Here is a 26,997-nt window from a genome sequence, read left to right as displayed (position 1 = left end):
TCAGTTGAGCTTCAACCCCAGAGAAACATACAATTCAAGGCCCCTTTAACAGTCATTCACACACATTTTGTCCCTAACCAAATTAACCTATTATTAGTGCTCTGGATTGCAAAAGCTTTTTTTTTTAACTTTTTGAAACTAAGAAACGGTTTCTAAAATCAGTGTTTACTGGGTAGCCTCTGGTGGAGATCAGCCTAGTACCTTTTGCCTGTACTCCCAGCTGTGTATAAATGGTATCCAAGCCTCCTATTTATAACCTGATTTATTGTTTGAGGAACTTTACATTATACAATATACAATAACTGTACCAGGCAGATGTGCTCCCTGGGGTATAAGTACAATATCTCTGCTTACTAATATCTCAGGTATATATAAATCCTTCCCTGTTTTAATCTCCAAACATTTATATTAAATGTGTTTTCTCATTTGCATAAAAAGTAAATGATTAATACTGGCACAACAGTTTAAGGGCTCATTCACACCAGAACGCAGCGCATGGTACATGGAAAAGTGCATTTGTAGAGAGTGTATAAAATGACGTGGTTGGAGAAATTAACATTTTATCGGGTGATTAATCTGTGTTTTCATCAACAATCCCATTAAAGTAGGGTGAAAATTTATGTATTTATTTAAAGGAGAAGTATGGCCAAAGCTTTTTTGGTCATACTTCTACTGTAGGTCCCAGGAGTGCACTTAGTTCTGCAATCCTGTGACCCAGATTCAGCCAACAGCAGACTAAAGTCAGTTGTCAACTGACATCACAGAGCCAGTCCAAGCTCTGCAGGGATCCCGACAATAATGTCGGGATCTGCCTAGATGGCTGTACTGGTAGCCGTCAACCTCTCAGTGCACTTCTGCGAGCCTGAACCAACCGCTCCCATGCCCTTTACAGAACTTAGTGATCGCTCAGTTCTCAGTGTAGAGCCAGCAAGGGACAGGTGTAGCGTTTGATCGATGCTGCAGCCATCTACCGTAGGTGAGTATGTATATTTTTTTCTAATTCCCACACTTCTATTTTTATTCTTTTCTCTATTCTAAATGGGTTTCTGAGACAAATGTTTGCAGGTCTGATGTAAATGTATGAATTGCAGGTCTGATGTAAATGTATGAATTTTATAAATCACTTTTAACCTGTCTTGATAAAAATACGGGACTGCTTAATTATTTTTAAGGGCCTGTTCACACCAGATTTAAGTGTGATGCATTTTTGACTTTGCTCCAACTGCATAGACAGTCCACAATCCAGGTTATCTTATAGGCATAGTTCACACTATTGCAGTGCAGGGAAAAATGTACAGCAAGCTGCATTTTGCTGCACTGCACATGCGCATAAACGAATGTAAACACAGTGCAGTGTACATTCAAAAAGAAAGACAGGAGTAACCTCAAAGGAAATAAAAGCTTAGGAAAAATGCACCACAAATGCAGGAAAAAATGTGTAACAAAGCATGTCAAATGCACGTCACTGCGCATGCAAAAAAACACAGTTTCTTATGTAAATGGGTCCTAAAACTCATTTGTGACTGTAGATAAACAGGAAGCAGCTTACACGATTAGTATCCTGGCCCTCCGCTGAATGCTCAGAACATGCTCCTTCGATGCCTACTGTGAAGTTTATACATACCTGAGGAAGGGTCCCAGCATTGTCCAGAATCATTGCTTTTCAATGTGGTCATACAAGAATAAAGAACTTTGCACTTTGAAACAAGCTTGTTGGTGTGCTGGTGACATATTTAACCTATGCTGTACATTGTGACCAGTTGAGAGTCATTTGCAGCACCCTTTGAATCACACAATTGATTTCAGTATGGAGTGCAAGAGGAATATACCATGTATACATAAAGAGGATCGACCCCAGCTGGATAAACTTGGCAATCCAACTGATAAAGCCAACATTGTTCTGTAGTTTTGCTATGAGTTTTGGACAAAAGTCCTTTTTCAAGCTTTGGGGCTTTCACCCTTATCACTCTTCACTACTTGTGCAGGTCAATGTAGTTAATGTAGTTAGACTTCACTGGCTGCATGCTTTTTACAGGTCAGCTAACAAATTAATGAAGCAAGAATACAGAGGCAAGGGCAGCTGCGATATTTCTGTCCCGACCCTGATTACCAACCCTTCATGGGATTTTTCCTTATACAAAAAATCTTCCAACTTGTATGTGTTGCTTTGAGTTTCCCAGTCTTTCCAGTTTATGGCTATATATATATATATATATTGCAATAAGTTGACAAACTGAGATTTGTGCTGTGCTGACCTCATAATCAAGTAGTGGCAGGCCATGCATTTCACACCTAGGCCTTTAGTGATGTCCTACCTGAATTAATCCAGCAATTTCTGCCTGTAACCTTAAAAATTCAGCATTGTACACCTGCTAGATGGCAGCAAACTCAAAATTTGATTGGTTAAAGCAGGGGTCTTCAAAGTTTATAAACAAAAGGGCCAGTTTACTGTTCTTAAGACTTTAGGGGGGCTGTGAGAATGGTCAGTGGGAGTAGAAATTGGCCTGGCGAATAGTGAGAGTATACAATGCCCTATCTTTGGTGTCAGTGTGGGAGGAAGTGTCCCATCATTGGTATCAGTGGGAGGAATAGAGCCCCGTCATTAGTGTCAGTTGGAGGAATAGTGCTCCATCATTGGTATCAGTGGGAGGAATAGAGCCCCGTCATTAGTGTCAGTTGGAGGAATAGTGCCCCATCATTGGTATCAGTGGGAGGAATAGAGCCCTGTCATTAGTGTCAGTTGGAGGAATAGTGCCCCATCGTTGGTATCAGTGGCAGGAATAGAGCCCCGTTATTAGTGTCAGTGAAAGGAATAGTGCCCCATCATTGGTATCGGTGGAAGGAATAATGCCCCATGATCGGTATCAGTGGGAGGAATAGAGCCCCATCCTTGGTGTCAGTGGAAGGAATTATGTCCTTTTGTAGGTGACTGTGGGGAGGGATAGTGCCCCATTATTGGTGTCAGTGACAGGAATTATGCCCCATTGTTGGTGTCAGTGGAATTTGAAGTAGTGCCCAAGGACCAGATAAAGAGAGGCAAAGGGCTGCATCTGGCACCTGGACCGCATTTTGGAGACCACTGGGTTAAAGCTACAGTTTCATTGTCATTTACTGTAAGCTACAAGCGTCTGCATTGTTGATTCTGACCCTGACAGCACATGACGGCTATCATGGCTGAAATATCATTGGATAAAAACTCTAACATAAACATACACTACCAAGAGAAAAGCTATGAAATGAAGAGAATAGACTGTATTGGGAATAAAACATAAATGAAAAAATATATTAAAACATAAGTCAGTGATTCTGATAGTTTAGGCCAGCAGGGAAGGCCTTGCTGGCCCTGACGGCCCACCACTACATTTAGGAAATGTCAATACCCTTTTTGTGCTTCAGTGTTGCCCTTTATTTCTGCGTATTGCTTTTGACATTGTTAATGATTCCTATGTTAATAAATAAAGTCTAATTCTTTTATGTCTCTCCTCAGTGAATCGATTTACTCTCTTCCATCCAGTGGACAAACTACCCCAACAGAGTTAAATAATTCATGGTCAGGAATACAGAGCTACACTACTGGACTGTCCACTGAGAGGAGCTCAGTCTATTCCTGGACAGACGAGGTAGGTTTCTTCTTCATTTTCCTGGAGTCTGCATTCAATTGTGGAGCCATTCATTAATGCATTTACAGACTGTACATTACATGGCTGATTCTCAGGTTATCTTTATGTTAGGAGGAAATGTGCTGTACAGATAAACCTTGCCAGACAGAGAACATCAGTTTAATTTATTTGAATCTGGTATTCTAAGTGGAAGTGTTCCAAGATCAGGACATTAACTCCAGGTTCACATGGATTTCAGTGCGTTTCTCAATTTGCAGAAACACTCTACAGTCCAATTAACATGATTTCCTATAGATCTAGTTCACATTTGTGTGTTTTGAGCCGATGCAGATTTTTGAAGGGGTCAGGGTCAGCATTGCATTTTTGATGTGGTTTTTTTATGCATTTTGTGTGTTGTGTTTTGTGTGACTTTAAGCTGGTTGTCAAGGATTGGGTGGCCACCGGCTTCCTTAACAAGCAGTAAACAACATGGTTGTTAAGGAGTGGGCAGCCGCTGCGTCCTTGACAACCAATGAATGATCAGATGTTCCCCTCTGACAGATGAGTATAAACAAATCTATTTCTGACAGTTAAAAAAATCAGGAAAAAAACAGTGTCGGGTCCGTCAAATCCATACCAGGTCCATAGGGTCTGGTATAGATTTTAAGGGGAAGCACACACCAAATTTAAAAAAAAAACCTTATTTGAGCATTCAGCCCAATAGGTCAGGAAAGGGAGGGGGCACGAGTGAGCACACCCCCCAACCATACCAGGCCACATGACCTCAACATGGGGGGGTGCTTTGGGACTCCCGCCAAAGCAGCTTGTCCCCATGTTGATGAGGACAAAGGCTTCTTCCCCACAAGTGGTTGTGGGGGTCTGCAGAGAGCGACTTATCAGAATCAGGAAGCCCCCTTTAACAAGGGGGCCCCAGATCCTATGTGAATGAGTATAGGGTACATAGTACCCCTACTCATTCACCAAAAAAGTGTAAAAAGTTAATAAAAAGAAAAAAAAAAGAGCCCCTTGTGACGTCATCGATCCAGCATGCCCCAAGAGGGCGGGGTGTGTGAAAAATAAATGCACTCAGGAAATGCATTAACCGCAATCTGCATAGATGTGAACCTAGCCGAAAAGCACAAGGATAGACGTTTGAGAGCGGATCAGAGAAAGTTGATTTTCTCATTAACCATTGTGATTCTGTTGCCTGTTGAACTCCAGATATAGTAATTACATTAGTCTAGCTTGGACCAATGTCCAAGCCTTGGCTCTCGTGCACATTGCTGGATCAAGATCGGGCTCAGGTATGTATTTGGGGGGGAAGCTGCAGGGAAAGCTGAACACAGAAGGTTTTTTTTTACCTTACTGCGTAGAATACAGTACGATAAACAAAAAACCCTGCTGCCTTTACAACCACTTCAATTTCATGAAGGTGATTGTGTGCATTGTCCCAGTCTCAGGTTTCCCATTGATAAGTAACATTCACTTTTTTTTAATACTTTTATACTGGGGTGCCTTAAGATTCTGTATACTTTTAAAGGGTGCCACAATGGAAAAAAGTTTGATAAACACTGGTCTACAGGTTGTTAGGCAGCAATAAAATACAAATTGTTAATAGACATATATCATTGTTGTGCTGCCTGTCTTTTATTCTGTTGCACTAGGGCGGCACATGCCCAGGAATTCTTATTGTTAAATATAATCCTTTGTTATCTTGGTGTCACTTAATATCCTAGCTATTGGCAAGCCTAATAAGGTATTAAATTGAATGGTGGGAAAAACAAAGTGGAGTCTCTGCAAGCACTCAGTTTGTAGAGGCAACTAAGAAAAGTCCACACCCATGCAACTACTCAGGCCATTCTGCTTTTGTGGATAGAAACTTTGCTTCTTAGGTTCGAATAGATGATTATTATGCAGTCACACAAGATACAATGTTTCTGTCAATGGCAACAACATAGCTTCAAATTATTTCTGCAGTTTAGTTTTTATCTTTATGACATTTATTGAGAAAGTCAATGTAAGCTGAAAATGAGCAAAATGCCTTTCACATGTTTGACTGCTGCAACAAAAATGTTTCATTGTGCATGTTCTTTGCTAGGAGTTCGATAAAGCTAATGCACAGAGGGTCCACCAGTTGTTCTGGGATGTCGATGAGATGCTTTTTGAGGGCACTATCTCTTCACAGAACAAGAATCTACAAGTGGAGTGCAAAGACTGGACTGAAAGATCACCTCATCTCAGGTAATAAAGATATAAAGTTTTTTTTGTGAGCTTTAGGCCTCTTTCCGATTTGGTCCGCCTGCCCATTTTTCAGGTGGACCCGATCAGAACCCCCTTCCTCCTCTATGGAGTGGTGGGTGTAAACAGACGTGTCCAATTACACCCACCAACATCCGACCCGCAAAAAAGGGGCGGATGGGGATATAATTCCCCTTCCGTCCGTCAGATAGGGTCCGATGGGAACAGATAGGCAGCCCATTTTCATCCGACCACCCATTGAGGAGAGCGACCTGCTCTGTGTCCGCTCTGCAGCAGCGGAGCGATCACAGACCTGTCATCCCTCAGCGGTGGTCAGCAGAGAATTCCCCCGCTGAGCAAGTAGATCTGCTAAATGGGTCTGCCCATGTGAAAGGACCCATCATTTTGATCTGTGTGTTTTTGTAGTGACAGTAGTTTTTGAAGAGATGAGAAGTGACTGGCTGATGAGCAATATATTATTTTATGGGCTTGATCCTCTACCAAGTCAAATTATATAAAATACTTAAAGTAGTTGTAAAAGCTTAATGTTTTCTTTAGCTTCATGCATTCTGTGCTTGACGGTGAAAAACAGTGTGCAGCAGTGCCCCCAGCCTCCGTAATACTTACTGAGCCCCATCGCGATCCAGTGATGTGCACGAGAGCCCTGGGTCTCTCCCTCCACATTGGCTGAGACAGCAGCGAAAGCCATTGTCAATCATAGCCAGTGAGTCAATGAGGAGATGGAGGGGGCAGGGCTGAGCTGCAACTCTGTGTGTGAATGGACACAGAGCAGCGGCTCCAGAGTGAGCTTGCTTGGGTGCCCTCATAGCAAGCTGCTTGCTCTGGGGGCACTTGGCAGAAGGGAGAGGCCAGGGGCCACGAGAAGAGGAGGATTGGGGCTGCTCTGTGCAAAACCACTGCACAGAGCAGGTAAGTATAACATGTTTGTTATTTAAAAAATGCCTTTAATATCAATTTAATATTGATTTTGATTTAGTTTATTTTAGTTAGTTTGAACAAAATATTCTTGAAATATAGTCCAACTCTTAGGCCTCATGAACACTAAGCTCTTCTGAACGCTTTTCTCCTGAAAGGAGAAAAGCAGCATTAAAAAACATGCCTAAAGCCAATGTTCAAAAGCATTTCGGCATGTTCTACCCAAACGTTTCTCTCCTGAATACAATTTTGGTGTGTTCAGTTTTCTGCCCCTAAACGCTCCTGCCTTTAACCTCCTCTAAATCCTATGTGTTCATGGATGCATAGGTTATCATGAAGCGACATTTAGGGACAGAAAAAAAAAACATCAAATGCCTGTAAAACAGGCATTTGACAGCTGAATTGTGCATGAGGCCTAAAAAGCCTAACTCCTTCTAGATGTGCAGTTTCACAGATTTAAGAACTCAGCATTTGGAAGAATTGATTATTTTCGATACAGCTCTGTTGTGAATTACAGATTATTGGGTCTATTCAAGTAAAGCAACCAATAGCAACCAAATATACTTGTTCAATGTAGTCACATTGGTGATTGGTTGGTAAGGTTTGCTGTACTTTGCAATTTAATTTTAATGGATAATTCTGTATTTAGTGTAATAAACCTAATTTTATTTCCCTTCATTTGTTTTTAAGGATATTAGGAAAACAACTCATTTTTCCTAAGGATGAAGGCTTCCAGCACATTCAGAGTAAAACTTCAAAACCCTCCACAACAGGTTCGAGTACTGGTTGCCTAAGTACCATTGAAGACATTGGATCCTTGAGGCAGTAAGATGATTTATTGTCATAATCAAATATTGTTAGGCTGTATGCACACTGGCTTACAAATCGCTGCTTCTACAGGAGTTTTGTGTTTTGCCTGTAGAAGCAGCCCAATGTTATCCTATGTGTCCATGCATATTAGAATGATTAGAGTCATATTTTAAGCTCAACATTTAGAGGCAGGAAAAAAAAACCTTCTGGTTTACGTTTTTGATTGGAGCTTTCTGAGAGGAAACTCTTCTAAACGCACCAAAACTGTGTACAAAAATGCTCTATATCAGCATTTTTCTGCCAAGGGAACTGGCATTTTCTTTCAATCCCATTTTGCATGGAGCATTAGGCAATCCCGGTAGAACGTTAGCATTGATCATCCTTTCAAGTGTGGAGTCTGACATATTACTTGAACAGAAATAATGCCATATCTTAGCATCTTCTATTATCAGTCCCAAGGCCTTTTACACATATTACTATTGAGTCCTCATACACACTGGATGTTTTTACAGCTGCTGTTTTTGGCTTTTGACGTTTTTTTCTACAGGCAGTAAACCCCCCAGCATGTTTTCCTATGTGTCCATGTACACATAGACTGTAATCAATGTTTTTTGGCAGGGGCCTTTTTTGGCTAGAAAAAAAAACAGAACTAGTGGGTTTCTAGTAAAATGCGGTAAATCGCAGCAAACTAGCGTTTTTGGACATTTTTTGACCAAAAAAATAATTTTTTTGGGGTGAAATAAAACTCTAAAAAACACAAACGCGAAAAACTTAGCTAAAAAATGCAGCTAATTGCTTATACAAAAAACGCTAAAACACTTTACACAGCTAATGTTACCAGCGTTCTTAAAACGCCCAGTGTGCATGGAGCCTTAAAGCATTGCCAATAGTGGTTTAGAGACAGAGGGACTAACAAAGAGTGGTGCAAGCATAGTATTTGCGCCATACTTTTGAACATAAAAACTAAAGCAGATGCTGTTCTTAATTATCAAAAGGGGTGCAAGCCCCTTTCCTAATTGGGAGCAATCAGTTGTCTGTTCTGCAGCGCTGATCTGTGTTTTCTGACTGGGTGGGGGGGAGTCCCCACTGTCAGAATACAATAGCACAGAACATCCCTGCATCTATATCGCTTGTGTGGATGCAGGGGTCTGCCGTTTTTTTTCATTCAACCAATTGGTTGAAGGAAACAAAACTGTGCATGTATACCTTGCTTTAGATGAACTAGCTAATTTAAAATGCAATGACATGTTGAAGCCAAACTCCAGCTAATAATTTATAATCAGTTACAGTAAACCGTTTTTTTTCCTTTTTGGAATAAAGGTTTTACATAAATAAATAAAAGCTGATCTTTGAAAGCACCCCAGTCAGTGTTAAAGTGTTACTAAACCCAGGACTGCATTCACTATATCTGGTCTCCCACAGTACACAGAACATGGAAATGCATTTATTTTAGTAAATATAAACTGCTAAATACCTTTTCTCATCAGCAGTATATAGCAGTCTTGTTACTTCAGCAGAGCACTGGTTAAAGCTTGTAGGAGGAGTTTTCTTTCTGCTCTAGGAGGATGCAAAACCCCTGACCTCTGTCTGGACAGTGCTGATTGACCCTGTGCGGATCACATGCACTCTCCCAAGGAAAAAAACAAAACAAAACTTCTCTAGCAACACACACTAACTGAGCATGTACATGTGGCTACGGGTTCAGTCTGTCTTATCAGGCGATAAGACGTGGACATTTGAACAAGAGGAGGAGCAGAGAAAACAGGCTCAAATGGCTTTTTTACACAGTGCAAAGGATTAACCCCTTAGGTTTCACATTGAATATAATAAAAATGCTTTACTGCATATACAGACTGATTTTACTGTTGTGGGTTTAGTAACCCTTTAAATGTTTGATTTCAATGTTTGTTTCGATGCCAGGTGCTGGTCGGTGCCTGACAACTGAATTGTATAGCAGGTGTCGCTTCATTGCTGTGTACCAGATCTTGTTTTAAAGTCCTGAGTGATGATATTGTGACCACCTATTGTAAAATTGTTTGTATTTTTTTATGTAAAAAATACCCCCCCCCCCCAAAAAAAAGTTAAGAACAGTCAAAAATATTAAATCAACAAAACATGAAACTGTTAAATTTCTTTTAATTTGCAAACATGAGTGCCATGAGATGCCATCAGCACCAATATTAAAGACAAAATCATGTCATGGATGGATGGACTGCATCTGTGGCTGGCAGTGGCAGGGTGACAGTTGCAGTGAACGGAGGCTGATGGATCCACACTGACAGATCCCAGACAGGAATTCCCCAGGCAATGGGGGAGATAAAATGCTGTGACAGCAGGCAGTCCAGCCCACACACAGAGAACACTGAACTGAGTGATCCCACACAGTGACAGATCCGACACAACACACCACCAACAATACTGACACAGATGAGCAGGCCCAGCAGGCACTAGAAGAGCAGGCATTAGGATCGTGATGATGTCATTACTCTCTGGCACATTGCACATGTGATGGTCGGCCGGCCAGCCTGGTCACACTCATACTCCACAGTGATCAGCAGCTGCCAGCCAGCTTGCAGTAAGGGACTGAGTCTGAGAGGAACACTGGAAGGAGTGGCAGCTCAGCTGCTACACTGGCCCCAGACACTGGGCATCTTTCTCTGTCCTTCTCTGTACTCTCCTCCTCTATGCTGTCCTTCCCCTCAGCTGGAGGATCATTCATAACATGGCAGCATCTCACACAGAGAGTGCCGGCCTGTGCTGTGCCCAGGCGCCTCTAGGTGGCAGTGTGCCCTAGGCAGCTGCCTAGTTTGCTTAGTGGAAGCACCAGCCCTGTAAGTATGGAAGATAGACTTTTGGAGCACAATGGGTTTTTGCTGTAAAAGGGAGAATAAAGATTTCAACGAACTTGGCAGCCACCAGCACAAGGCACGCTTTTTATTCATTGAACAGTCCCTGGTAGTATTTTTTATTATATAACTTTTTTAAATTTTACTAAACTTATGCTTTGACTTGTTATAGAAATATCACTTTTAGACACTCACCCTTTTATTTCCGATGCTGGAATATCAGTTTTTCAGGTTTCATATAAAGTTCCTCCTGGAGAATGTGGTTCTCTCGCTGCACATTACATTGCAGTTTGAGCTACAGCTTTTATCCAGCAGCATGCACAATCACTGACTACCAGTAAAAAGTGCTGTAGAAAGCATGTGACATTAGCTAACAATTTCCTTTATACCTGCTGTTTTTTGCTTTTTTCTTTAGACTGTGTGTGTCTGGGTCGAGGCTGGTCCCTTCTGCGTCTCCATTACAAAGAACTGAAGAGTCCATATCCAGCTCAGGTTCTCTGGACTTTATGTCATCAACGTACTCATTTCTGGAGGAAGAGATCTATGATGCAGATGGCACTGTTGAAGAATACCTTGCCTATGACAGCAGAGAACAGTAAATACAACATTTCTTTGTATAGTAGTAGTGTAAGCTTTACAAATAGAATCATTAAAATTGTGGTATAGCTGTTTACCTGACTTTACATATACGAGTAATTGTGACTCATAAATCATGACTAGCAAGCTTTGTTTATAGCCATCTATAATAATATTCTTCAAAAGAGATGAAATTACTGTAAATATTGTAAAAATATCATTCTTTTTTAGATAATAGCATAGTAAGAGTGTATGTATTGAGCAAATGCACATGCATATCCGCTCATTACATATATACAAGTTGTTTTCCTGCTTTACAGTGCTATTCAACAATTATGCTCACAATTTAATTCTATTAGTTGGCCAAATCATAGAAAACTATGAATTTCATGTGGGGCTGATATCTACCCTGGTGCCCAATGTGCAGCCCAATGGCCACATGTGGCCCATTACTTGCTGTACGGCCCTCTGCAGAACACAGCAGTCAGTAGAAGAAATCATTTGTAAAGAGGCTTTAATGACTGTGATCTCTAGCAGTTTCATGTAGCATGTTCCCTCTTTGACAATCTCCTGTAGTGTCTGTTCACTCTCCAAGCACCCAGGTTTCTTGTCTGCCATTTCTAATCATCTGTAGTATGTCTGAAGTCTCTGCAACACTTGGATACTGTATGTTATGTGCGGCCCTTTGGAGCTGTCAGGGGCCACAGTTGAGGTCCCCCACTCCTTGTATGTTGACAACCACTGTTTTAACAGTTGCTAAGTAGGAAGGGTCAATAAGGATGAGTTTAATGCAGAGCTTCCTCTAGTGGCTAATCCACAAATCTGTATGTTAAAACAGAACCCAAGCCAAAAATAAGATAAAATGGAAAGACCATTAAGGATAAAATAACAAAATCTGATTTTGCTGCAAAAGTTTCTTCAATCTAGAGATTTCTTCCTCTGCAGTACCTTATTTCTACCACTACATATACTCAGTATGACCAGCATCATCCAACCCCTCCTCATCTAAGCCTAGATCAGTGGTGGGCAACCTTTTTTTTCAACTGAGCCAAATCTCGCCAAAACCATGATTGAAATTTATTTTGAGAGCCACATTTTTAAAACTGAAAATACATCTCCCATATAGTAATTCATCCCCCATAGTAATTCATCCCCCATATAGTAATTCATCCCCCATAGTGTAATTCATCCCCCATAGTAATTCATCCCCCATATAGTAATTCATCCCCCATCGTAATTCATCCCCCATAGTAATTCATCCCCCATAGTAATTCATCCCCCATATAGTAATTCATCCTCCATATAGTAATTCATCCCCCATATAGTAATTCATCCCCCATAGTAATTCATCCCCCATATAGTAATTCATCCCCCATAGTAATTCATCCCCTATATAGTAATTCATCCCCCATAGCAATTCATCCCCCGTATAGTATTTCATCCCTCGTATAGTATTTCATCCCCCGTATAGTATTTCATCCCTCATATAGTATTTCATCCCTCATAGTATTTCATCCCCCATATAGTAATTCATCCCTCATATAGTATTTCATCCCTCATATAGTATTTCATCCCTCATATAGTATTTCATCCCTCATATAGTAATTCATCCCTCATATAGTATTTCATCCCTCATATAGTATTTCATCCCCCCATATAGTATTTCATCCCTCATATAGTAATTCATCCCTCATATAGTATTTCATCCCTCATATAGTATTTCATCCCCCCATATAGTAATTCATCCCTCATATAGTATTTCATCCCTCATATAGTAATTCATCCCTCATATAGTAATTCATCCCCCATATAGTAATTCATCCCCCATATAGTAATTCATCCCTCATATAGTAATTCATCCCTCATATAGTATTTCATCCCCCCATATAGTATTTCATCCCCCCATATAGTATTTCATCCCCCATATAGTAATTCATCCCTCATAAAGTAATTCATCCCTCATAAAGTAATTCATCCCTCATATAGTATTTCATCCCCCCATATAGTAATTCATCCCCCATATAGTATTTCATCCCTCATATAGTAATTCATCCCTCATATAGTATTTCATCCCTCATATAGTATTTCATCCCCCCATACAGTAATTCATCCCTCATAAAGTAATTCATCCCTCATATAGTATTTCATCCCCCACAGTACTATCCCCCCCCCCCCTTCTAGTAAGCCAAGTCCCCCGTGTCAATTCACTTACCTTTTGCGTTCCTCTCGCTGTCTTCCCGCGCCGTTCGGGTCTTCAGGGCGGACTGTGAGAGGAGCCTAGCTCCCCTCCCCTCACGTTCGGCACGCTGCCCCGCCTACACACATCCTGACAGCCACATCCGCGGGCCGGATTAAAAGGTCCGCGCGGACTTTTGGGGCTGCCAACCGAGAGGAGGCAGGGGAGCGGCCGACCGAGAGGAGGGAGGGGAGCAGGCGCCCGGCACACAGAAGAGCCGCATTAGAGTGGGTAAAGAGCCGCATGTGGCTCGCGAGCCGCGGCTTGCCGACCACTGGCCTAGATCATCCTGGAACCAAACCTGTTACTGGACAGTGAAAGGAGAAAAGTGGCCCAGTGATGAACTCAGTTCTCTGTCACTCTTTTCTTCCTATCATCATATATTTTGTCAGCACATAAACTGATTGGATCATTGTGCTGCTTCTTCTTCTCGCACTCCAGCCTTGCTGTACAGGGACTACAGGTGGTTAATACCAGGTCAAATTCAGGAACTTAATGCTTGCATTTTAAAAATACATTTAATGATCCACTATTGAAAGTAGAGCTGCAATAAGCGGTGCCTTTTATGTTTGCTTTGAGTTCAGCTTTAAATATATTAACAAACAAAAATGAGTTTAAAAATGTGATTGTCACATAAAAATAGCTTTTAAGTATATGCTGCAATGTTAACTCTAAATATGAATGTACTAGAAATGCATTGTATTTACCTTTGATGGTATACCTCCAAGAGTTATTCTGTTTTTCTAGGATGTTGTACCCCCTGCTGTTAATAAAGATAGAGTATTGACCAAGGATATCTGCTATAGGTCACAGGCAGTGTATATTTAAAATATAACTAAATGTGCCGCACAAAAGTATCATTCAGTAAATAAAGACTGTATTGAACAGATACAGATAAATTCTAAACAAAACATCTCATTCAAGAAATAGTGAATATCATAGGAATAGCACCATACTTAAAAATTGTTCATCACCAATGTCCAAGTGACAAAAACAATAAATACACAGTTGGCAAATAGGAGCCTCCACGTCAGATCTTCAACCAAACTTCTCTAATCCAGCACCTAACTTAACGAAGAAGATGCTAAACCTAGATACGGCTTGAACAAAGATGATGTCTCCTATCTCCACATCTTTGGCAAACCCACTGGGATCCCTGTTGTGTTGAGGGTGGATTGGAAAGAAACTGAATGTGGACATTTGTGATGGACAATTTCTAAGTGTGGGACTATTCCTACAATATTCACAATTTTTTTAATTAGATGTTTTATATGTAATTTATTTGCATCTGTTCACTACAGTCTTAATTTATTTACTGTGTGATACTTTAGTGCTGCACATATAGTTATATTATTTGATTGGGGTTGGTATCATATCCTTTGTGCTGGCTGCTTTTCTCGATTTTTTTTCACCTAAGCACGAAGTTTTCCACATTTAAATATTTCTAAGGTTGCTGAGCTTCAAAGAGAATCCTAATATCTTTACTAATTGATCACAAGGGATACCTTAAAGTGGTTTTAAGGACTCAAGGTTCTTTACCTTTATGTTTTCTTTGCAAGAAGGTAAAAAACCTTCTGTGTGCAACAGCCCCCCAACCCCCGAATACTTACCTGAGCATCCTCTTGATCCAGTGATGTGCACGAGAACAGCGGCTCCCTGAGGAACTTCTTCCTTATTGGCTGAGACAGCAGAAGGAGCCATTGGCTCTCGCTAATGTCAATCACAGCCAGTAAACCAACGAGAAGAGAGCTGGGGCGGGGCCACGCCGCACCTGTAAATTGACACACACAGCAGCGGCTCACAAGCGAGCCTGCTCGGGTGCCCCCATAGCAAGCAACTTGCTTTCTATGGGGGCACTCAGCAGGAGGGAAGGGCAAGGATCCTCCCTAAAAGAGGAGGATTGGATCTACTCTGTAGAAAAAAAACACTGCACAGAACAGATAAGTGTTACATTTATTTAGATAAGGCACCAAAACTGAAAACAGCCAGACTTTGGGGGATCTTTACTAAAACTGGTACACACAGAATCTGGTGCAGCTGTGCATTGTAACCAGTCAGCATCTAACTTCAGCTTGTTCAAGCCAGTGGATCCTCATGGCAGCCGGAAAGCTAGTATATTTATAATGACAGGTTAGCAATGGCAGTACATGTTTCTTTAAGCAGTAAAAACCCAATCTCAATTAATTAAAGCGGAGTTCTAGCTGATTTAAAAAAAAATAAAAGTCAGCAGCTACAAAACCTGTCCCTTGGTCCAGTGGTGTCCTCACCACCGCTGGTTTCACCAGCCATCTTCTCTCCCTGGCACCGGCATCTTCATTGTGGGCACCCAGTTGTGACAGCTTGTGGCTTCACAGCCAGGTGCCCACTGTGCATGTGCGAGAAGCATTGGCTTTGTGAATGGCCGCGTAGTCTTCTGGGACCTGTCACATGTACCAGAAGACTACGGGGAGGACAACTTCCGCTTCTGATCGCCTTAGGTGATCGCAGCGGAAGTGGGAGCGGGTACCTGTCAAATTCAGGTTACTAAGCAATATGATAGTGTGACAAGGACACACCTATCTGAAAAAGAAGGTTTCTAAAAGATCCACGCGGAGTAATATGAATTCAAAGGAATTTTAACAATAATATTGTTAAATATTATTGTTAAAATTCCTTTGAATTCATATTACTCCGCGTGGATCTTTTAGAAACCTTCTTTTTCAGATAGGTGTGTCCTTGTCACACTATCATATTGCTTAGTATGCTGTTTTTTTGGGTTTATGTATCCACACTTATACAAGTGAGTCGGAGATATGCTAATGACATCAGTAATTCGTGTCATTTTTGGTGGCCTGCTTTTGCTTTATTGTTGTGACCTGTCAAATTCAGGTACCCGCTCCCCAAAGGTGCCAATCCTTAACAGGGAGCAGGGGACAATGCATTAAAGTGGAACTTCCCCTTTTGGGTGGAACGCCACTTTAAGACAGGAAAATAAAGTTCAAACTGCACTCAGTTGTATTCATATGCTCTAATATATAGATGATCACTAGCATTTACAGTTCAGTATATAAAAAAACAATGATCTAATTCAGAACAGTAAGCAAATAAAAATCTGATAGTCCTATAACAAATTTCAAGGTAATGTTACAACATCTAATAAAACTGTGCATACTAAAAATTTACTCCACTAATTAGGCTGATAGTGATGGCCATTAGTTCAACTTTATGCATATTTATATTAGCTGCAATTACAGCTATTATGATAAAAATCAGTCTAATTTAATTTTTTCAGGGAATTTTAAAAAATGTGAAATCTGACTGGTTGTTATGTACAACAACACACATTTTAAAGAATTCCTTTTCTCATGTATTGAGGTATAAAGGCTGCCATAACCAGACTCCTGAAAATGCTGATTACTTTGGCTTCAGCATTTTCTGAGCCACCAACTTTGTGCAAGCAATCAGCCAGTAAATTAACGGCTGCATACTTATTTTGTATCAGTGGTTCAGAAGTTATTGAAGGCTTTAGATCAGTATGGCATTGCCAAGAACATAGAAGATGCTTGCAGAAAGTGCACATGACAAGCTAAGAAAAAAAAAACTAAAACTTATGAAAATGCATGCCACGACATGTTGAAAATGTACAATACTGTATGCATTTTCTCAGCTCATAGTGTGAATCTACAATATACTCACAGTACACATTATAGAATAATTGTAAATTCAATTTGTTGTGAACTTTCTTTTTTCAGCATGTATCTGGTTTGTAATTATTTTCTTTGATTTTTGTGATAAAATTAAATCTTCTTTATTATTAGTGATGATGAGAGTCTGGATCAGAAAAAAGCTCACATGCACCAGAAGAGGTCTAGGCGTGGCATTCCTCCTGTCTCTCCCAATGATTGTATCAAAGACAGTGTAGCTGCAGAAGCTTTTGATGATGTCTGGAAAAAGGTTGTGGAATCGTTAAAAGAGCTCATTATTAAATCATGGGAATTTGGCACAGGTAATGAAAATAATCATATAGGTCACGGTATTCCTTAAAGTAAACCTGTAACATTCAAGTATTTATATATTCTTAACAAGCAGTAAATTCTCGTTTTGTAAAAGTAGTAAATGCTTGATATTATATATCCCTCCCTATTGGCTTATTTCACGCAAGCTATACTCCCCAACCCAAGTATGTCAGTAACGCTGCTGTCAGACTTATCTGCCTTACTGTTGCTTCAGTGTCATCCACTGGCTTCCAGTATTCAAATGGATCAAATACAAAATACTAACAAGAACATACAGAGCCACTTGCATCAACCGAGCTACATCACTAACGTCATCCCAAAATATCAGACATACCATCCTGTCCGCACCTCCCAAACCTCCTACTCTCTAGCCCCCTTGTTTTTTTCCTCCCGTGCCTACATCCAGGATATCTTCAAAGCTTCTCCCACCCTCTGGAACTCCCTAACCCCATTTGTCTGGCTGAATTCTATTGTGTCTACCTTTTATGCAATCTCTGAAAAATCTCTTCAGGGAAGCCTATCCTGTCTCTGCCTAACAACTGAACTTTTCTTTCTTCAGCAACTCATCCCCACACAGTTTTTACTTTTTGTACCACTTGCCCCTCCCTATTAGATTGTAAGCTCTCACATTCAGGGCCCTCTTAACCTTATTGTATTGTAACAGTACTGTCTCTTTATATTGTAAAGCACTGAGTAAACTGTTGGTACTATATAAATCCTGTATAACAATAATAGAGGTTGAAAACAAGCCAGCACTGACCTCAGTAGCTGCTAGCACTGTTTAGTAGTTCATTCTCAAACTTCACAGCAAAGCATTGAAGTAAATTCCAGCAGCTTTAGCTCACCCTGCGCCCTCCTACAGCAGCGACTGACAGCCTTTTAAACTTCCAATCTCTATTGTAAACACAGAGAATGTGATCAGGGTGACCTAAAGCTGCTAAGAAACTGAGCAGAATGACTTTTTTTTCTTCTGCTATGAACTTTACATCGCTCCACTGTGATTTCAGTGACATATGTCAGTAAATGCTTATTGACTGCTTGATAAAATTACATATATTGCAAACCAATTTAAACCTGACATATGATGAAGAGAATTCATAAATAGAGGAGGCCAGTGAAAGCCTTGCATCAAATTGATCAGTAAATTTAGAGACATAGGCAGCTGCAGTTATAGGCTAACTGCTAATGGCAGCCATAGACATAGGATGGCCATTATCTGTTCAGGTGACATGATGTTTGGTGAGCCACAGACACTTTTCTGGGTAATCTGACTGCTGATGTTTCCAAGAAAATAAAATAGCACTGGTAATGTCCAGATGTGCCATCCCTTTGGAACCTGCATACGTAAAAACCCCTACATTGAGCTGAACCTTTTTGTTAATGGAAAGCTGATACACAAGATTGAGCATGGAGGAATCTTGTCTGCATTTTATGGAAAATTTAAACACAAAATCTACTTCTCATTTGGTTTCTCCAGTTTTAATGAATAACCCCCTATTGTGAATGTTATCAGCAGCCACTTTATGCCTAAAGCAGCTTTTTAAACTTTGACTTATAACTCTTTTTTTTAACTTGAGGTAAAGCAACCCCTGAAATTATCTCTGCATGCCAACAGATGCTCATGTCCTACAACTGTTAATAGTTGCTAACCATGTTTTCATTGCAGATGACCTAAAACAATTAGAAAATTTTCAGAATGCAGCGAATAAGTATCTTCAGCTCCCAATTCCACGGATAACATCAGCAACAACTGGAGTTCCCCCATCCCGGGGTTCAGATGCACGGAGTATGTCCTTTGGCACTTATGTCTTTACACCACAGGTAAGAGCTGTAACAGTCCCTCTGTCCTTTCGGTATTGACAGCTGAAATGATTTTTATCAGAAATGTACAGATTTACTTGGTATTTATAAATCCCTCTTCCAATGCATACAGTGTTGGGTATGCACAAATGCCTGAGTTGAGTTATGAGCATGATGGCATAACCATTACCAAGCCCTGGGGGTGGCAAGGGGACCCTTGAAAGAGAAGTATGGCTAAAGCCTGTTTGGTCATACTTCTCATGTGAGTCACAGGAGTGCACTTGCTTACGCTCTCCTGTGACCCAGAATTAGCCGATAGCGGGCTAAAGACCACTGTAAGCTGACTTCGCAGAGCTGGTCCAGACTCTGGAAGGATTCCAACAATAATGTTGGAGTCCACCCAGATGCTTGACCGGCAGCTGGCTCAGCCTATCAGCACGCTTCTGAAAGCTTGAGCCAGACTCTCCCTCCCCCTACCCAGCCTGGAGTTCCACTGAGTGCTGCAGGAGGGGTAGAGCGGAGAGCAGTTACTGACAGTCATGTGATCACTCAGTTTTTGGGTTTAGAGCCAGTTGGTAACAACTGAAGCATCAGACCATTACTGCTGCAGGGAGGTGAGTATAGAAGTTTGGTTTTTTAAATCCCATACTTCTCATTTTAAGAAGACTGTTTAGGCAAATTAAACAGAATATCTATGTGCATGTGAAGATCACAGAACTCATTGTTAAGGACTATAGAGGGTGTTGTTGATGCAGACCCTATACTCCCTATGGCATTTCAGTCCAGAAAAGTGGGTGTCAAAAGCACAGGTGATTTAGGAACAATTGTTGCTAGTCACAGATCCCTCTTTGCTGACATAATTTATTTTGAGATCAGTGGTAGCATTGTCACAACTGATACTGGTAGATGCTATACAGAAAGGGGGCCCCATCAAGATTTTGCTATGGGGCCCAGTGATCAAGTTACATCCCTGGTCATGAGCCCATTGATCCTATCTATGTCATGCTCTTATCAAATATTTTCATGAACTCTGACACCCATTTGAAGATTACACATGAACTCAACCCACTGCATCCAATGCTTTGCATTTTACATGGCCTACCACTTCCTGTCTTAGTTGCTGTTGTTCCCAGTTGCTTCCACTTTGTTATAATATCACTAACAGTTGTCCGTGGAATATTTAGTAGCAAGGAAATTTCACGGATGGGCTTATTGCACAGGTGGCAACCTATAACACTTGAATTCACTGAGCTCCTGAGAGCGACCCATTCTTTCACAAATGTTTGTAGGAGCAGTCTGCATGCCTAGGTGCTTGATTTTATACACCTGTGTCCATGGAGGTGATTGGAACACTTGAATCTGATGATTTGGAGGGTTGTACAAATACTTTTGGCAATATAAATCGATCGATCTCGATTTTAAAACATTTACATATAAAATTATTAGAAAGAAGAACACTATAAGACAGATCTACCATCCAGCCTGGCTTAACCTTTCACTTTTATTTTTTATTTTTTTCAGACCAGTCGTAACTTAAGTGGTGACCTGAATGGAGTAATGACAATACAAGCTAAACCATTGCAACACAGACATTCTGGTCTCTCTGAGAAGACACAGTAAGAATATAATTCTTAACACAGTATTAAGTGCATTGTGAACCTGGCCTATGTATGTATTAAAATACTACTGCATCAGCAATGAAATGTGTCACAGGTGCCGCCCAAATAGCGTAATTCCCCCTATTTATATTTACCTAGGTGGATGAAGCATCGATCCGATGCTGCATCTGTTCCCCGTGGGCTCTAGGGGGGAAAACTCCGTAATCACATGACCGCTGATCGCTGAGTTCTCCTCTCTGCTCTGAGCAGAAGATGGGACTGTCAGTCGCCACTATCTGCTTAGACCCTTCATCACTCACTGGAGCACTGGGCTGTGGAGGGGGTGGGAGTAGCTGGCTCAGGCTCTCAGCGCTTCATTTAGAGGCTGTGCCAAGTGCCGCTCCAGACTCTGGGGTGGTCTCGACTTTTAAGTTGGGATCTTTCCCCAGCCTGGACTGACTGAGTGACTTCAGCCAACAGCGGACTTCAGCCCGCTGTCAGCTGAAAACGAGTCACAGGAGTACAGAATGAACGGCACTCTGATGATCCACAGGAGAAGTACAGCCAAAAAAACCTTTGGCTGTACTTCTCCTTTCACGTGTGCTATGCTGTTAACACTTGATTGGACACTTCTGTATTGTAGGATAATGTATGGTCTACAATAGTTTATAAGGATACAAGTCTCAGACCAGCGTTGACGTCCCCAATCTATTTAACCACCTCCCACCCGCCATATAGTAAAATGACACAGCAGATCACCGATCCACGGAAAGAGCCGAAGATGTCGGCTCAGTCATGTGATAAGCTGTGTCCAATCACAGCTGATCACATGTAAACAAGAAAATGCCGGTTATCGGCATTTCTCTCCTCTCTCCTCTCGAGCTGTCATGCTGACAGCTCGAGAGGAGAGGAGAGCTGGTAATCGGCTTTCCGCGGAGGGGACATGTACACTGATCATCAGCGCACTGATGATCAGTGTGGCCCCAGAAGTACCACCTGTCAGTGTCCATCAGTGCCTTGTGTCAGTGCTCATCAATGCCACGTGCCAGTGCCACATCAATGCCACATATCAGTGCCTACCAGTGCACATCAATGCCACATATCAGTGCCCATCTGAGCTGCCTTTCAGTGTCACCCATCAGTGCCAGTCAGTGCCACCTATCAATGCCTATCAGTGCTGCCAATCAGTGCCACCTATCAGTGCCAGCTATCAGTACCAGTCAGTGCCGTCTATCAGCGCGAATCAGTGCCGCCTACCAGTGCCCATCAGTCCCGCCTACCAGTGCCAGTCAGTGCCACCTAACAGTGCCAATCAGTGCTGCCTATCAGTGCCATATATCAGTGCTGCCTTTCAGTGCCCATCAGTGATGCATGTCAATGCCCATCAGTGCCACCTACCAGTGCCTCCTCATCAGTGCCCATCAGTGCCACCTATCAGTGTCCATCAGTGCAGCCTATCAGTGCCCATCACTGCAGCCTCATTAACGCACATCAGTGAAGGAGAAAAATCACTTATTTACAACATTTTATAACAAAAACTAAGAAAAAACTTTTTTTTCAAAATTTTCAGTGGTTTTATGTTTAAGAAAAAATAAAAAAAACCCAGAGTTGATTAAATACCACCAAAATAAAGCTCTATCTGTCACAAAAAAAATGATAAAAATTTCATATGGGTACAGTGTTGCATGACCGCGCAATTGTCATTCAAAGTGTGACAGCGCTGAAAGCTGGAAATTGGCCTGGGCAGGAAGGGGGTATAAGTGCCCTGTATGCTTGTGATTAATCTACCATAGGAAGAGACTTTAGCCGATTGTTGGATGTTCCATACATTTTAAAGTATAGTATTTTGCTTTTTGTTTGGTTTGGAAAAGCTATAAACATGTTGTTTAAAAAGGGCAGCCCAGTACAGTACAGTAAGTACTATAACTTTATACAGATTATTTTTAATTGTTAGATTTGTATCTTCAATTGCATTACATAGTTTAATTAATATTAACAACACCACCATCAGTCCCACCCCTGAAGCCAGAGTACTAGGTGTAATCCATGACTCCAATCTGTCCTTCCAGCCTCAGATCCAATCGCTGACAAACTCATGTAGACTTCACCTCCGCAACATCTCTAAAATACGTCCGTTCCTAACTCCGGAAACCACTAAGCAACTTATTCACTCCCTTATTATTTCACGCCTTGACTACTGTAACTCCCTCCTCATCGGCTTACCTCACCTCAGGCTATCCTGCTTCAGTCTATCTTGAATGCTGCGGCCAGACTCATCCACCTTACAAACTGCTCTGTATCCGCCACCCCCATCTGCATATACCTCCACTGGCTTCCGATTGCCCAACAGATAAAATTCAAAATGCTAACATTGACGTACAAAGCTGTTCATAATACTGCCCAAACTACTTCACCGATCTGGTATCCAAATACCACCCAAAACATACTCTCCGCTCCTCATAAGACCTCCTACTCTCTAGTTCCCTGGTCTCCTCCTCCCATGCCCGTCTCCAGGACTTCTCCAGGGCTTCCCCCATCATCTGGAACTCCCTACCCCAATCCTTCAGACTATCACCTACTCTCCTCACCTTTAGGCGCACCCTGAAAACCTATCTCTTCAGGGAAGCCTACCTCGCCCTCAGCTGATTACTAAAATCCTCCACTCTTCCTAAAACTCCATCCCCCACAGCTATTTCCTCCTGTACCACTATCCCCTCCCTCCTAGATTGTAAGCTCTAAGGAGCAGGGCCCTCGAACCCCTCGTGTATTGAATCGTATTGTTACTGTACTGTCTCATGCACTGTCTCCCATTATAATGTACAGCGCTGAGCAAACTATTGGCGCTATATAAATACTGTATAATAATAATAATATTTATATAATATTTATTCATACACATACTAATTCAGTGTTTTTATTTTGTTCAAAGTGAACAAGAAGACAAATCTTTAAACATTTTTCCAAGGGGACTGAGCTCTGCACGGAATCGGTTAGGAAGGTTGAATGACAGCAATGCTCTCTCGTCCTCCCGCCTTCTGCACACTCCTTCTAGGAAAACACCGACACATCGAAGACTGCCTGCTCTAACTTTAGAGTCCATCCCATCTAAAACTCCTAATGTTTACAGTGATGAAGTGCTCAGGGGTACAAAACTGTGAGTACTGTTTAGCAAACAACCAACAGCAATGTTGTTCTGTCCTTCATTAGTTTGTATCCTGTTGCATGGTAATTATAGTGCTAATAAAAGATTAATTTGGAAATTAAAAAAAACACTCATACTCACCTAGATGGATGCAGCATTGGTCCCCCATCATCTCTAAGACCGAGATCTGAGCTATCAAACGCCACTGATCACTCAGTTCTCAGTACTCCTGTGACTGATAACAAAGTGCACTCCTGTGACCCATAGGGGAAGTAGGGCCAAAGGAGCATATTAATGCAAGGGTGATTCACAAAAGGTTTATTCAGTCATATGGCTGCAGTTCTATGCTCCTCACACAGAAACTACATTAAAGTGATACTAAAGTCTTGTTTTTTTTAAATAACAGAAGTGTCATACTTACCTGCTCTGTGCAGTGGTTTTGCAAACAGCAGCCCAGATCCCTCTCTTCTCGGGTCTCCTGCTGGCGCTGCTGGCCCTTCCCTCCTGTTGGGTGCCCCCACAGCAAGCAGCTTGCTAGGGGGCACTCAAGCAGGCTCCCTCCTGAGTGGCAGCTCTGCTTGTCCATTCACACACAGAACCGTGGCTTGGTGCTGCCCCCCTCTTCTGATTGGCCCACTGGCTGTAATTGACAGCAGTGGAAGCCAATGGCTGCCACTGCTGCCTCAGCCAACCAAGGCTCTTATGGAAATCGCTGGATCAGAATGGGGCTCAGGTAAGTGTTAGGGAGGCAGGAGGGGGGATGCTACACGCAGAAGGTATTTTACCTTCATGCATGGAATGCATGAAGGTAAAAAACCTTGAGTCTTTAGAACCATTTTAAACGTGTTGTTCAGTCTTGGTTTATACATTCTGAAAATCAAAGTGCACTGTCATAGCTGTAGCCATAATATTCCATGCAACTTCTATGAGACCAAAAACCAGACTCAAGGCACTAGGCAAGCAAATAAATGTGGGGCAGTAAACCCAAAGCCACCTAGGGGGTGGAAAAACAGAGGGAATATGGGTTTCCACCCCAGGATGATCACTTGTATGCAGCAGTCAGGCAGGTTATGAAGCATTATAAGGGTTATGAGGAGTAATTTTACAAGAGAACCTTATATACAAAAATGGATTAAAATTTGATCCAGAAGAACTTTGTTCTCCAGAATATGTTGTGTGTGTTCCTTCCGTTAGAGGACACAAGATCCTCCATTCAATGGATTTTATTAATTTTAGCTATACACAGTGCGATTGGGGAGTGTTAGATCACTTCCACAGTTTAGCTCCTGGCGGTGTTAATTAATTTCCACCATCTATATCCTCCCTTATATCCTAGTAGATTTTTTAGCTCTTCATCTTCTTTACAAATCCAAACAAAAGTGGGTTACTACTACTTGTCAAATGTATTAGGCTTAAAGCATATAAGCTCACCGAGCCCGACTAGCAGTCTCCATCTGCTTATAAGTCCAATTCCAAAAATGTTGGCAACAGTTGAATACAAAAATCTTCGTTATTGCATAAAGGAGTGAAAATATTCCATGACAAATTTACTCTAACGCGTTTCAGTCTAAAACAGACCTTATTCATATTTGCCATGGAATATTTTTACTCCTGTATGCAATAAAGAAGATTTTTGTATTCACCTGTTGCCGACATTTTTGGAGTTGGACTTCATCTTCTTTAATCTTACCTTTATATCCTAGTTGACTGTAAGCGCTTCAAAGTAGTTGACATGCCTGCTATGTGATAGTATAAAAGTTGATGTCTATTTGGAGGCATAAGTGGCCTGTTGAACTCTTGACGTTTCTTCTGTCTGTAGTCTATGCAGATCCCGATCTCTGATCGGCATGTTACACTGCCATTGCATAGGGAGTCAGTCATCTCTGAACCCTGGAGTGATCAGAGATGAAGACTTCCAAGTTCAATGTAAAGAAGAAAAATCTGAGAACTGCAGTTATTATTATTATTATACAGGATTTATATAGCACCAACAGTTTGTGCAGCGCTTTACAATATAAGGGAGACAGTACAATTAGAATACATTTCAGTACAGAAGGAATAGGAGTTATCTGATCTTTTCCAGGCCATTTGTCCTTTAATAGCAACCAGTGCTCCTAGGCACAAAGAAGAGCCCAGCAAGCAGTGGGGCTCAATGGCTTGCTGTATGGCCACTTGAAGTGATTCCACTAAGCATAGAAAGGCTGGCTAACAATATCAGCTGGCTTTTCTATGTGTGCCAGCCCATGGACACCTATTGGGTCCTAGGCAACTGCCAAGGTCATCTTATGGGTGATCTGGCTCTAACGGGGCCAGATAGTACCCAACAGTGCACAGTATATGTGACTTTGCTGCCTTTTGGTATATATGTTTGTGAGTAAATTTTTTATATATTTTTATTAATAAATTTGACATTAATATACTACATTTTGTAAGTGTTTGCTCTGCTCTGTTCTGTTTTTTCTCACCCAAGTGCCACATATTGATGCTGTTGTTTTTTAACACTGGTTTTTTTTTTGTTTTTTAAATTAATTTATTTCAGATACACAGGACTGGAAAGACTGTCTTCACCATCTATCCAAACCAGCAGGAATAAGTTACCGCCAATTAACTCTGATACAGTGGAGCAACATTTGTCTGTACCCGGATCTCGTCACTCAGCTGTAAGATAGCATGCACATCTGTTTATTTGCCAAGTAGAACTAGCTAATGTAAAGAAAACAAAACTATTACTGATAAGATATAGGAAGAAGCCAGTAATTAAAGCAGTATTTTTATCCTAATTTTGTAAAGTAATTTGTTAATAAAATCAAATCTTGTTATGTTCCTAACAATCTCTTTTCTACCCAGCAGAACAGAGGAAAGCATCCTCATAGCCGGATATCTAGTGCTGTGCCTAATACTACAGGAAGGCATCCCCTACGGGAGAGAACTGTCATTGTGGAACAATTTTCAAGACCCAATACAACACATACCTTCAGGGTTAGTCAAATCGTATTTGGCATCTCACACTTTCTATTCGTTGTAAATAAATATAATGTTTCTTTTGTACATTACTACTGTACATGGTTAGCTTAAAGATGAACGTCAGGCAAACAGCTAAATACAGCATAGAAATACATATATGGGAGTTATTTTACTTGTGAAAAAATTTGTAGTCTTGTCTATTCTTTTTTGAAAAATACACATTCTACAAGACAGCCATGCTACTAGTGTTTCACTAC

General features: G+C 41.3%; 1 protein-coding gene across 2 annotated transcripts in view; it reads left to right on the top strand.

Annotated features, from left to right (window-relative positions):
* Positions 1 to 26,997, top strand: part of FAM149A (family with sequence similarity 149 member A) — a 120,343-nt gene that overhangs the window by 77,291 nt on the left and 16,055 nt on the right. Inside the window, exons 3-12 of one of the 2 annotated variants that reach the window (XM_089669585.1) lie at positions 3,488 to 3,620; positions 5,698 to 5,840; positions 7,464 to 7,598; positions 10,845 to 11,024; positions 17,039 to 17,226; positions 18,903 to 19,057; positions 20,558 to 20,652; positions 23,564 to 23,788; positions 26,316 to 26,436; positions 26,627 to 26,755. In XM_089669585.1, the coding sequence (XP_089525711.1) occupies positions 3,488 to 3,620; positions 5,698 to 5,840; positions 7,464 to 7,598; positions 10,845 to 11,024; positions 17,039 to 17,226; positions 18,903 to 19,057; positions 20,558 to 20,652; positions 23,564 to 23,788; positions 26,316 to 26,436; positions 26,627 to 26,755 (1,504 nt within the window). Of the gene's footprint in view, positions 1 to 3,487; positions 3,621 to 5,697; positions 5,841 to 7,463; positions 7,599 to 10,844; positions 11,025 to 17,038; positions 17,227 to 18,902; positions 19,058 to 20,557; positions 20,653 to 23,563; positions 23,789 to 26,315; positions 26,437 to 26,623; positions 26,756 to 26,997 lie in introns of both variants that reach the window. The other variant, XM_089669584.1, reaches the window with a different exon arrangement.

Source organism: Staurois parvus, unplaced genomic scaffold, assembly GCF_062004578.1.
Source record: "Staurois parvus isolate SC_StPar_1 unplaced genomic scaffold, SC_StPar_1.0 ptg000080l, whole genome shotgun sequence".
NCBI classification, from domain to species: Eukaryota; Metazoa; Chordata; class Amphibia; order Anura; family Ranidae; genus Staurois; species Staurois parvus.
The sequence above is the reverse complement of the archived record's forward strand: the minus strand, read 5'-3'. Positions and strand labels throughout refer to the sequence as shown.